The sequence below is a fragment of the Calonectris borealis genome, chromosome 1 (genome assembly GCF_964195595.1).
Source record: "Calonectris borealis chromosome 1, bCalBor7.hap1.2, whole genome shotgun sequence".
Taxonomy (NCBI): domain Eukaryota; kingdom Metazoa; phylum Chordata; class Aves; order Procellariiformes; family Procellariidae; genus Calonectris; species Calonectris borealis.
In genome coordinates, this window is record NC_134312.1 from 90,995,313 (window position 1) to 91,008,210 (window position 12,898).

Below are 12,898 nucleotides of genomic sequence, written 5' to 3' on the forward strand. Positions count from 1 at the left end.
TGCAACACATTCGTCTCCAAGGGTTCTGCGTCATCGCACGGTTGTTGAAACTAAATGAGGATTCTTTCCATCTCTTCCCTCCTTCCACCACTTCTTGAGTGTTGCTGCTATCTCATTAGCTGGCTATTTCTGTGGATATTTATCTCATGGAATTGCTATATAGCCACATGTTACTTTCCTCAGTTGCTGGCCTAGCATTTTTTTTTTTTGTTCAAAAAAGCTACTTTCAGCTTGGAGTCTTGTAGAAACCCTGGTGAAAAATCCTTCTCTTGAAGAAGCCTCAAAACGACACTCTGCCATTTTTGATGGGTTTCACAGCAAGATAGTAGAGAGGAAGAGAGGTGGAATGGTGGGGGGGAGCAGAGAAGTTGAGAGGTGGGAATATAGATGAGGAGTGTGAAGTGGCAGAAAGGAAAGGGCAGGAGGGAAGTGTGGTTTGAGCAGAGTTGGCTTCTCTTGAATATCAGGCTGAAAGCAAATGAGAAGCATGAACGCTGTTTTCTCAGTCTAAGTAAAGGAGCCTAATCAGGTGTGAGACTATTTATCATGGTCTTGATGCACTGTGCATCCCTTCTATGAGAACTCACATTTCTGGACACTGTGCAGTCCTTGACCTTGGATAGTGGTGGGTTTCACAGAACCACATGACAAATGAGTATTTCTTGCTGAGAGAAGATCTCTTTCCACTCCCTTTCCCAAGATCACATGCAGCACATGCCACAACACTCTTCTAAATCACACTAAAATGCGCAATTCATCATAGATGCACTAGTCCCAAAGACATGCCATGAAACCCACAGGTACAACATTCAATAAAACAAGTAGTAATACACATATGTCAGAGACAGACATGCAGGACAGGACACTAAAACATCTAGAAAAAAACACTCCTGGGTAATCTATGGCTCTTGTCTCCTGCTCACTTTACCAAGCTCTCTCATCTTTAAATTGCAGGACCACTCATTCTCTTACGTAAACTCTGCAAAATTTGCATGGCCAACTGTGTTTTCAATACTATTTCTATTAAAGTAAAAAAAACCACTAAGCCTTTTGCTAATGCAACATGACATTTGCACAGTTAAATAACAGTAATTTGAAAAAATCTGTATTGGAAAAACTAAAAGTTCCTCCATCAACTTTAACATGCCTGCTTGAGAAGTATTTTATGGTAGATTCAGTATAAAAACTTGGAAGAGAAAATACTACGTGTGCGCTGCACAATCAAGTTAATATTGATATTATGTGAAGTGACTAAAGCTAAGATGAAATAGAAATGAAAGTGTGAGTGCTTAAACAGTTAATAGCACAAAGCACATTTATTTATTAAAAAATGGACAAGCATCCACGCACAGTGCATCTAAATGCATCCACTCAGCCTTAATGAAATACTTTTACTATGCATTAAAAGTAGCCAGCTTTCAATCATTCAGAGCTCTGTCAGGATCCAACCTTTTTTTTTTTATATACAGGATTGTAGATGTGCTCTTCAACAGCTGATATTTCTATGGTTCATCTGGCTTTTGAATACTGGGATAAGTGGAAGAACTGCAGTAATTTAAAAAGGAAGGACTGAAGAACAAGGACTACTGTGTGTTTTGGTTTTTGATTGGTTGTTTTTGTTTTGTTGGGTTTCTTTTTAGTGTTTGGGGGGTTTAAGGAGAGTTGGGTGTAATTCTTGCTTCTCTTTTTGCCCTCACAATCTGTAGGTAGCTGAGGGATTTGGTCACATGAAAAATGGACTCACCTTTGGCTGGAGACCAATCCCAGAGAATTTCAGCCCACAGAATCCAATACTCCTGCTCATATTTAGTAGCCTAATGTCCCGAATAACCCCGTTGGTATGACTCAGCATGAGCAGGGGAGCCAAAATCCAGCCCTGAATGTTTTTGAAGGTTAGGAGTATGTCAAATAGGTTGTAAGAAATAGCTGTTTCTCCCTTCAGTCATGCTGGCTTCTCCAGGGAAGCATAAGATGCTGCTGCCTGAGAGAGTACTTCTTCCTTTGCATCTTCTCTCTGGACTTGTAACTACCCCTTCCCACTGGATGGGAACAATACTGGGTTCAGCATAATCTCTCACAAGTTTTATCCCTATGCAATTTATGGAACAGAGATCCAGTTCTATTATTATTTATTATTATTTCAATACAATTTCTATCACATAACTGCTCAAAGACTCCAAAAAGGACTGGACGCAACAGGCCACAGGATATTCACATCCAAAGTGTGAGATGGCCATGCAGTCGAGAGCTGTATATTATGGGATAATGCATAGGGTTGTGAACAGAAGTCTGTAGGTAAAGTAGACTTTGAATGGTTGCATGATGATCTGATGTGGGGCCATGTAGGATTATGTGTAAGGCAGGTGAGAGATGAGGTTATGCATGTGACTGTGGGTAGGTGGGATGTTGGGATAGATGTTTGATAGCCATTGAGTTTTGAGGCCACGTATGGGCCTGATGAGAAGATTTGTGAAAGAGTATGAATGGATATAATGCTGTATAATATATCAGATGTAGATGTTGGGCACTGAGGTAATGGATGATGAAGGTATAGGACGATGAAAGGAGGGATGCCGAGCGTATGGGCAGTTGTAAGAGTCAGAAATTTATAGAGCTCGTGTGGTATTAAGGTGCTGGCCTAGCCAGTCCCTGAACCTGTGCTAGACCTTGGTGGGGATCCCTGCAACAAAAATCAAAAACTGCCTCCCACTCCAAGCCTACAAACTGATTGTCACCACTTGATTTTGGCACGCTAACTTCCAAACAGATCTTGAGTGGCAAGTTGATTTTTGCCTGTGATTTCTTTCAGCTCATGCTCTACTGGTATCGGAGGATGAAAACCATTTAAAAGAGAAACCATGAAAAAGAAGCATGCTCCTCCAGCTGACTAGAGTCAGTTGACTTTAACCCACCCTAATATTTTTAGTTTGATTTCCTTGGGAAATGAAGCCTAGCTGATAGTACATGTGTATCTGTCCATATGTTCTTCTCTCAATAATTTTCCAGTGCAACCAATTGCAACCACATTTAAAAGAGGGTAGAAGGCTGAAAAGTAACTTTGTTCCTGTACGTCTCTTAAAAACTGGTGATTAGGTAATGCCCAACTCCCTCCATAGGGGAAAAAGCATGAATAGCGCAGGGGGTAGCTGGCAGCAGCCAGCCAGGCCAAATAGTGACTGCATTTTGCGTTGCATTGCAGTGCACATTTTGGTCCATGAGGAAATACGCACATGTTTCTGGGCTAGCCACAGCATGCCATTTCTTTTTCCGACAGGTGATGTCACAGGGGATATGATGGGATCTGGCTTTCATTACAGCAGGGTGAGAGGGAATTTGGAGACAGCAGACAAGAACTCACGGGAAGGCAGGCTTCATGCATTCTGTTCGCAGAACAGCTTGCTCTGCAGCAGTTTAATAAGAAATAATTCTGGAACGGCATTGTTAGTGACGAGAATCCTATACACCTTTCCTACACATGCATGCTCACCTTAGCATCCTGCATCCGCGATGTGTAAAAAGGAGATTGATATCCTTTAGCGGTGGCATCCTCATGGGCTGCCATGCTGACTGCAGTCAAGGCGGCAATGTGGCCCAAGGAGGGGCCCGCGGGCTGGGTGGGCAGCCCACCTGGGCTGCCACACTGCATCCCAGGGACACAAGTTGCACAGTTGCACAGCTTCCATGTCCCCAGCTGCGAAAGGACACCCTTTTGTGAAATGCCTGGAGAGAGACTGATGAAAAGCCCTGTGTGAATGTTACGTAGTACTTCCTTACTGCTGTTCCTCTCACCAGAGGCAATGATTTTAGGAGGCAATAGAGCTACAGGAGCTAATTACTCCTTGGAAAAGAAGTTTGTGCTACGTATGGTAGGAGGAACCTGTATTTGAAAGGAGAGGGGTAGTGGGAGAAGCCTTCTGTGAGCAAACAGTGGCTTTGCAAGCTGGATTTCTACACAGAAGGATTCCTTCTGGTCCCACTGAAATTGCATGGAAGTCACGGGAGATCCAGCAAAGATTAATGCAGCCTGATGCTTGCTATTTTTCCTGGAGGCCTTGGCAGCTCTGTAATTACAGTCAGTGCGTCTGAATCTCCCTGTGGCCCCTGTGTACTGCCCAGCAGTGACACCAGCATCAGAGAGACCCTTGCTTCAGAATTTGTCAAGCAGAACTCTGCTGAGAAATCAAACCTGCCCCGCTGCGTTCCTTGTTGTGGCGATGAGGAATATTCCTTCGCTGAATAACCTCCTCATGTCAGCTGGAGCTGGAGCCTTAGGGACTCCTGAGCCCAGCGTGGTTCATAGACCTGTGATCCAAGAGATACATTTGCAGAGGAATGAGAGAACCATATTTCTATAGCATAACATATATATTTTTGTATATATAAAAATAAAATAAATGAGCTGGCTTGCAACACTAGGTGGCAGAGGTGGGATCTTTTCTGCTCTGAGCGCTGTCCTATAAGGCATTGCTTGTTTAAGTACAGTCGCATTTAGTTGGAGCTGCAGGAGAGAGACAGGGATATTCTCTGTGTTTACAGCCAGCGCAGGCTACGGCGAGCATCTAACCTGGCCCCTCTTTCTCCAGCACTTGAAGGGGAGAGTGCGAGGTTATTTGGGAACCTGGCCACCGTGGGTCAGCTTTCGCTGCGGCTGGATTGTCAGAGCTGGTAAAGCAAAGCCCAAGGGGACTGAAGGGAGACACAAATCCCATTTTATTTGAGAGGAGAGAAGGAAAAAAAAAACAAAGATAAATTGAGAGAGAGAGAAGCGAAGAGACGGAGAAAAAGGCAGAGGAAGCAGAGCAAGTGAGAGAGAAGCATGAGGACCTACTGGCTGCACAGTATCTGGGTGCTGGGATTCTTCCTGTCCCTCTTCTCCTTGCAAGGTATGTGATGAGTTCTTTCTTGCAACCTCCTGAAACCCCTCTGCTTGAATTGAGGCTGATGAACTGAGGATGGCCTGAAACATGGAGCTGGAAGCTGGAGCTTCCTCTCCCCCCCCTTCCCCTCCAAACCTTCCCCCCTCCTCAGGAAATAAGCCAAGGAGAGATCGCTGCTGGTGAATCCTATGGTTAGAGGGCACTGCTTGTGACTGACTTCGCTGCTGTATTTATGCTTTTGCAGAGGGGGAGTGGGGGGGGGGGGGGTTGCACAGTAAGATTTGCAAAGGAAAAGAAGGGTGGGTGAAGGTGGGTATCCCCTCCATCCACAGCCACTGTTTCTCAGCACTTTGGGTCACAAGTACTGATGCTCCTGGATTCTTCACCTTCCTGAGGAGATCAGTGTTAAGTTTCTTTTAGTGTTTTTTTTTGTTTTATTTTTATTTTGGTTTTGCCCGGAGAGGGGGAGGTTAGAGGAACCTCTATGCCTCTGGTCTGTCTGCGAAAACACTATGTCCTTCCCCTCCACCAGGGAAAAAAAAGGAGAGTGACAGAGGAAAGACAGGAGGAGGAAATTTGTTGGGTATGGGATTTTGTTCAGTGGAGAATTGCCAGCTGGGTTTCTTGCTATAAAAGCCAAGTGTGAATATGGAATTTAGTTTGAAGTGATGACAGGCATGCTAGCTGGTTTTGAGATGCTTTCTGTAAACAGGAGTTAAGGGTTAATGCATCCCATGCTGTACGTATAAATACATGTCACACATGTACATATAATAATAGCCCTCCAAATCGCAGCTTGCACATTATCCACACTCACTTATACACACCAGTGGTCCTTCACACACACACACACACACACACACACACACACACACACACACTCATGAATATAGCAGGGAAAATGAATAAACTCACTCTGGCACATACAGTTCTAGCTCTCTAGCGCATGCAATTCCTGGAGTGCCAGTCTGCCTCTCTCACGCTCACATTCTCTCTTCCTCTCTCCCCCACCTCCTTCAAGCCTTTTCTTGTGCTCTCTCTCCATCCTGCACAGTAGTGTTCATGGTTGCTTGCGTATAAAAATCCCTTGCTTATCCTGCTGCACCAGCCTTGTAAGCCTGCCTGCATGCACACATATACACACACATAGGTGAATATATAAAGAACATATATGTACTCTATCTGGCCTACTCTGTGCCCTCACGGTCTTGCATTCACAGTGAGCTGCACGCTTAGAGGGTATCTTGCTCTGACTGTCTTCACCACACACAGAGCGCTTTTCTCTCACTCTCTTGTGCATACGTAGTACATGAGTGCCATGCACAGAGATATGCCCAGTCACAGCATCCTCACTTCCCCTTTGCTCCTACTTTTACAGAGTCTTGCATGCACTGGCTTCTTCTATTTTGCGTCTACTAAGCAAATTCCCATACAGGCATGCTCCCTGTCACACACATACTTTCTGTTGCAACCTCACACTTACCTGTCACTACTGCACGCACTCGCTGCAAAATCCCTCATTTTTTGCCACCTTCTCACACTTACCGAGTGCTCCTTTTCATACAGTCTCACTTATTCTGTCTCTGGGTTGCGTACACGTGCTTTTCACTGTCACATATTTGCTCTCAAACTTGCATTCTCTGAACTCTGGATTGTGAATCCAGCACCAGCAGCTTCCAGCTGACTTCCTCGCTGTGAAGTGGCTATTTCTGACAGGGGAGGAGGATTTTTTCCAGCACATGGGATGTATGTGGGGTGAGAGAACCAGTACTTGTGTAACATAAGTAGCTAATGTCAGCAATGAAGTTGCGTAGCTTGATGTGAGCTTCCCTCTGCTCTGGAGGAGTAAGCACAGACCTGTCAAGGAAGATGGACAGTGGCAAATCATATCGACTCTGAACATTGCCTCTCTCTCTGATGCATGTTTCCTAGCCTGTAGTCAATGGCGCTTGCTCCACGCAGTGTTTCCAAGTCACAAGCCTTCCCCGAGTTGTGCCCAGAGCATCCCAACGTTAGCACAACCAGGAGCTGTTTTAGTCCTTTCTTATAGCTGTAGCTTATGCCAGGCTACAGGCATTTACAGGCTTTTACCTTCTGTTTTAGTGAGTTACTATTGCCACAGTTGTATCAGCCACATCTATTCTGATTTTGAAGGCACCAGGGAAGGTCCTTTGAGGGCTGTCTGACCAGGTACCCTTTGAGAAGGCAGGGACAACACAGTTTCCCTCCCTGGGTTTTGGGATGGGATGGGGGGGTTGCAAACCTGGAGCTGCTTATTCTACTACTCCTAAACTTCAGACATGATATAAACCAGACCCAGTCCACTGCTGGATCTAGTTTCATAGCCAGCAGTAATTTCCTTTATCTGGTCTGGAGGGTGAGAGGATGGGGAAGCAGGAATATTGGGGCTGCGCGGGAGGAGCAGGGCACCTCACAAGCAAGCCCGAAGATATTTGAAGGAGTTAAAAGGAGGTGGGAAAATATTGTGCCCTTAACAAAAAAACCCACCACAATACTTATTTCAAAATAATTGTTTTTCACTGAAAGCTGTGGTAACAAGCCTTGAACGCTTCTGTAACGCTGCTGAGCACAACTCTGTGGAGCTCTTACCCTAGGAAACTGCAGCAGTGGCTCTGACAGGCAGTGACCCCGGCGGGACTGCTTCCAAGCGCTTTCTGAGCGCATCCCTCCAGAGCCAGCCAGCTGAGCCTGCACCTCTGCAAGCTGTCCAAAACTTGTCCGTGCCTTCTCTCCCCCTTTTCCTCGCTGTCCACTTGGGGGTGTACCGGTGAACGCAAAAGCAGCTCCTCGTCTTTTTCTGTTCTCCCAAAGCCACCAAATGTGGGGGTGAAGGGGAGCGATGTCGGCGCTGCCAGGTACAGCCGAGCTGAGGCTGAATGGCAGGCGATGGGGGTGCAGGGGAGGAAGCGCAGCTGAGGCTGGCAGGAGACCTACGGGCTCCACAGTGCCAAGTGGCCAACACAGGCTGCCTCCTCCAGCGCCTCTGCCAGGGGCTCTGCCTGGGCTCGGGGGCTTTGGCACAGAGACAGGCTTTGCTCCTTCTCCCCTAGGTTAGAGGCTCTGAGTCCTGCACAGAGGATTTTTTTTTAATTTTTTTTTTTCTGATCACTATGTTTCCTTAATTTCGTGGTTCAGGATTCTTGCGTTTCCCTGCTGCTGCACTTCCAGTCCTCGTCTGGAGGCAGGTGGCTCGGAGGCGGGACGGTTGTTCCTCCTGCATGGTGCACCGGCCTTCCTGCCCTGTGGGGGCTGGAGGAATAAAAGTACCTACACACTCCAGCACTGCTGGTGGATGGGATTTTCTAGTGGCATGCTGCAGCTTTTCCCTCAAATGGATTCGTCTCTTAGCGTGGTGTGCCTCATAGCTTCTGATAAATATCAGATTCTTGAACTGGACTCAAAAGCTGAATTTTTCTTTTCCTTTTTTTTTCCCCAAGTCAAAAATTGGGTGTGTGGGGATGGAGAGGAGAAGCAAATTATTTGGCTATATCAAAAATTGCATTTTCATAATTTAGAAGAATTTGGTGTTGATGTCTTCACTTTTACCTACTATTACTCTAACTTAACTGTCAATATGAAACGTAATTTTGATTTCCCCCCTGAGGATTTTATTTAAAAAATGAATGCCTTGACAAATTACGCATTTTCTCTAGCATTGCTTTACATTGAAAATTCTTCTAAACAAACTCTTTCCCTTGAAAAATAACAGCTGTTTCAAATCAGCAATTTACTAAAAAAATCCCAGCTTGTTTTAACAAACCTCCCCTACAACCCCACCTCATTGGTTAATTGCAGGAGATTTTTGTGCTTTTTAAAAAAAGAAAAAAGATTAAGATACCTCCAGAGCCAATTTAGTGAAGTAGATGCTTTAGGAAAGGACATGCAGAACTTGTCTGCATAGTACTAGCAACATTTATTTATGATGTATTTTTTGAGCTGCTCAGGGGTGTTCATAAATGGGGAATGAGCCTGATGAAAGAAATCATAGAAGCACTCGGGTGAGTTGGATGCTTTAGGTTGGTACGTAGTACAAATGTTATCTATAAAGTCTCATGTTTTATAATGTTATTGGGCAATGCAGGTGTGAAAAATGATGTTTGCTAATGCGTGAGGTTTCTGCGATCTATATGGATGGAAGCGTGTACCCAACTGTTTCTGTGCTGATAATGTGTAATGGATGGGAAGAATAGAGGGAGGAGCAGGATTGTATATGTGTGCGAGTGGTGACATTGTGGTGTATGGGTAACAGTGTGGGGTGATTGTGATGCAGTTGGGTAACATTCAGACATCACCGACTGGAGAAAAAAGATTTTTCCTGCTCTCCTGAATATACTTTTCTTCCTATCTGGTTTCAACCCTCTCTCTCTTGAATAAGGCAGGAGAAGCTCTCACAGGCTGGACTGTATTGATGAGGTAACAACTCACTCAGCTGCCTTGCATTCCCTTAAATGATGAAGAGGTTCAATACCTAAAACTAAACACTTTTCTTGTAGGCTTAAGACAGAAAAGAGGCAGAGAAGGCTTTTTATCTGCAAAGAGGGAGCATTAAAAAGATATCCCAAGTGTTTCTTCTAGTCCTATCCCAGTACTTGCAGACCATTTGAGCCAATAATTACCACACTGGTAAGGACCCATTTCCCCTAGCTGTTATAAATCTTAGTACTCAAGCTACCTACTCAGAGGGCTTTGTTATGATAAGTAGAAATTTGCTTCATCTTTTAGTCTCGGAGATCTCTTCTCACACAAGAGTTTTACCAGTCTTGTAACAAATACACTAGTCCCTATGTTTGTGGGTGCTCCTTTTCAGCCTGCAAGCACCCACACGTATGTTAGTGGTCTGAGGAGGAGACAACTTCTTTAAGAGTTACTCTTTCCACCTCGTTTTTCACCTGCAAGCAATAAAGCTCCTTCCTATCAGGGTCAGGGATATGGCTGCTGTCATCCTAGGTTGATGGCAGAACCAATGCTTTAGAAGTTCATATCCTTACCGTGTGCCATCTGTGCCCCCTGTAAGCCTCTGGGTACACCAAGGCCCTTGCCTTGCTGTTGGGGATTGTCCCCTTCCCTCAACAGATTTACCCTGTGCAAGAGTGATTTGCTTAGGAATGGGTTAAAGCAGGGATGTTAATGCGTGGGTCCAAATACGATGTAGCCCCTGCAGCAGCAGCTGGGTGCTCTGTTCAGTTACCTGGAGAGGCTGGTGTAGCTGGGCAAGGCTGGTGAGGCAGCGCTGGTGCTGAAGAACTGTAGCACTGCTTACTGACCTGTATGCTGTAAAGTGAAAACAGGTCGGCAAAAGGTGATTAAAAGTGAATGCAAGGGAAGCCGCCTTTTCTGGGCAGACCTGAATACCTGATGGGCTTTTTTGTGGAAGAGGATCAGCTGAGGTTGTTGGTTGACAGAGGTTGTTAAAGGACTGAATAATCTGTGTGAAATCCATAGTGATACCAGACAAAGGCATCCAGGAAGAGTCTGAGGAAAATCTTCCATGTGTGCCTTTGAATATGTGGGCATGAGCTTTGTAAAAGATTGTCTCCTTCACATGCAGGGTGGCTGCCAGGAAGATGCAGAGTTTTGCTGTCTGCAGCCCCTATAGGAAGCATGAATCTTTGCCTCTTCAGTATCCCCTTTTCCTTAAATAAGTGTGTGCCATAGTTTTATGTGCTGTCCAGACTCAATCACCAATGGCTTTGACAGCTGATGTGCTCTTCCTGCTGTCATTTTACCTGGATAAAATCAAAAATATCAAGCACAGCACAGACCATGTTGTCCCACTCTGAGAAGCATTAGATAAGGGCAAGATGGAGATTTGTGTGGGTGAGCATGTGAGAGACAGCCCTGGTGTCAGGGAAGGGCAGAGATCCCTGCAGGCAGCATGGAAAGGAAGAAGAAATGCTAGGAATTCATGCTAGGGTTCTTACAGAAATGGGTGGAGGAAAAAAGAGAAATCCAGGCTTGATTCTGTGCTATGTTGTTGCACTGTGGTGCTTTGGCTGCTGCTGGGTATCCTGGAAGCTGAGGCATTCCTCTGTGAGCTGCCTCCAGCAGGTTGCCTGCCAGTGGGGCAGCATTGCCCAGCTCATCTGCATGGAAGGAGAGGGAATAGCACTCAGGGAATTTCCCTGAGCCAAAGGAGTATTGTCCCTGGCGAAGGCTTGTGGGGCCTCACAGTGAAGCGTCTTGCTGGCCATATCTGCTGTCTTAAAGTTCATGGAAAACATTCTGCATGACTACTCGCTGGGAGAAAAGGGCCCTTTACACTAGACCTGCTTACTGGTCATCTACAAGCACAGAACAGGGTTTTGCTCTGCTTGTCAGCTGTAGAGGTACTAGACTTTGTTGAATGGCATCTCTGGGAGGAGATGGTTTTGGGGGCAGTGCAAGGATATACAGATCGCATTAAGGCAGGCTGGTGTGTTGTGGTTTTTTGTGGGTTTTGTTTGTTTGTTTTAAAAAAAATGGCATCAGAAGGTAGGCTTCAGAGAAAGGGTTTTGGCTTAAAGCAAAGGTGAGTATAATTGGAGCTGTGGGCTCACAGTCTGGACTTTTGCAGTTCCTAGGTTATATAAAGCATCCAAAAGAAACTCCCCTGAAGATGGCTTTTTCTTGAAACCTGCTCCCTTCCCTAAGGTCTGCCTCTGTGTGACCTCATGGATGCAGGTTTCTTCTTTTCTTTCAGGTTTGGCAGAGCTCTCCCACAAAGAAGGTAGTCCTCTCCCTTTTCTGGTGATGTGTTCTTGGCTGTTGGGAGGGGGAACATGTGGCAGGCAGGTCATGAGCAGTGGGATGAGGGAGGGAGCAAGCAAGGAGACAAATGGAAGGCTGTGGAGTTTTCCAGCCAGGAAATCAATAGCATATCAGCGTGCAGCCACTGGGATATGAGTATGCAATGTAATTGTGTAATCACAGCTCCCTCCCCTCTGCCCCTTAGCACTTATATTGATGGTGAGTTGCAGGCTGGAACCAATTAATCCTTACAACTTGCTAGGACAATAACTATTAATATTCTTCTGCATGCCCTCTGGCTGCTGCACCTGCATGGAGCCTGGCTATGCTTGGCCCTCAGCAGTTGACCCAAAGCTACATCAAGAGTGAGAGCAAGGGTCTTTCTGACCATCAGCCTTGCAGCCAATGCACTGTGTTACCTGAGTTCCACTAGTGTGGGTGTCGGTGAAGCTGACCATGTGGATATATACTTGACTGTCTGATAAAGGAGGGATTTGCAGGTGAGGATTTGCCTGCAGATAGAAGGGGTTATGTCAAGGGGCATCTGTGGGGTTTTTGATGTGTAAACGTGTTTAGACTTGTGCCATCGTGGGCCCATCTGCTTGTATGAGTACCTACCCTTTGCTTCATAAAGCTACTTTGTTGTACAATGGGATCACTTGCATCACAACATCCAATTTTATTTATGCCTGTATATATGGTCTGTGCATGAACGTATGACCAGAGACCTTTTAATCTCTCTTCTTCGGCTTTTGAGAAGACGCATGTGCAGAACAGAAGGTGATGGTGGAGATATATATATGCGTGTGTGTGCATATGTTTCCATGTGACAAAATGCATAAGTCGTGTGGTAAAGATGCTTGTGCCGTGTTAACAAATCTAGTTCGGAGTTGTGTTTTGTGTAAGGGAGATGTTATGAAATGCTAGTTCAGTAGGTGAATGCAGCATGATTACTGATAGGGATATCTGTGTAGCTGTGTATGCTTTTGGAGTGACCATTATTCATAGCAGATTTGCATCCTATCTTGACATGGCAAGCGATTGTTGCAGTGAAACAGAATTGTTACTGTGGCTTGGCTACCCCTCCTCATCTTTCTGATAGCCTCAGTGTAAGGTGGCAACTTAGTCATGCTTCAGTCACCTGGGCATGAAATACAGTGTGGAGAGTGGAAAGGACATGTTTGACTCCTGCTCTTTCATGGGAGAGTTTCTGGGAATAGAAGAAGGAAGGGGAAAAAAGGAGGCTTTCTTAAGCATGCAAGCTGCACTCTTTT

The 12,898-nt window shown here is 45.4% G+C and overlaps 1 protein-coding gene across 2 annotated transcripts in view; it reads left to right on the forward strand.

Annotated features, from left to right (window-relative positions):
* The first annotated feature begins 4,484 nt into the window (after window positions 1-4,484).
* Window positions 4,485-12,898, forward strand: part of LSAMP (limbic system associated membrane protein) — a 1,022,392-nt gene continuing 1,013,978 nt past the window's right edge. For both annotated transcript variants that reach the window (XM_075166906.1, XM_075166925.1), the window contains exon 1: window positions 4,485-4,883. In XM_075166906.1, the coding sequence (XP_075023007.1) occupies window positions 4,817-4,883 (67 nt within the window). In that variant the 5' untranslated portion in view covers window positions 4,485-4,816. The remainder of the gene's footprint in view (window positions 4,884-12,898) is intronic.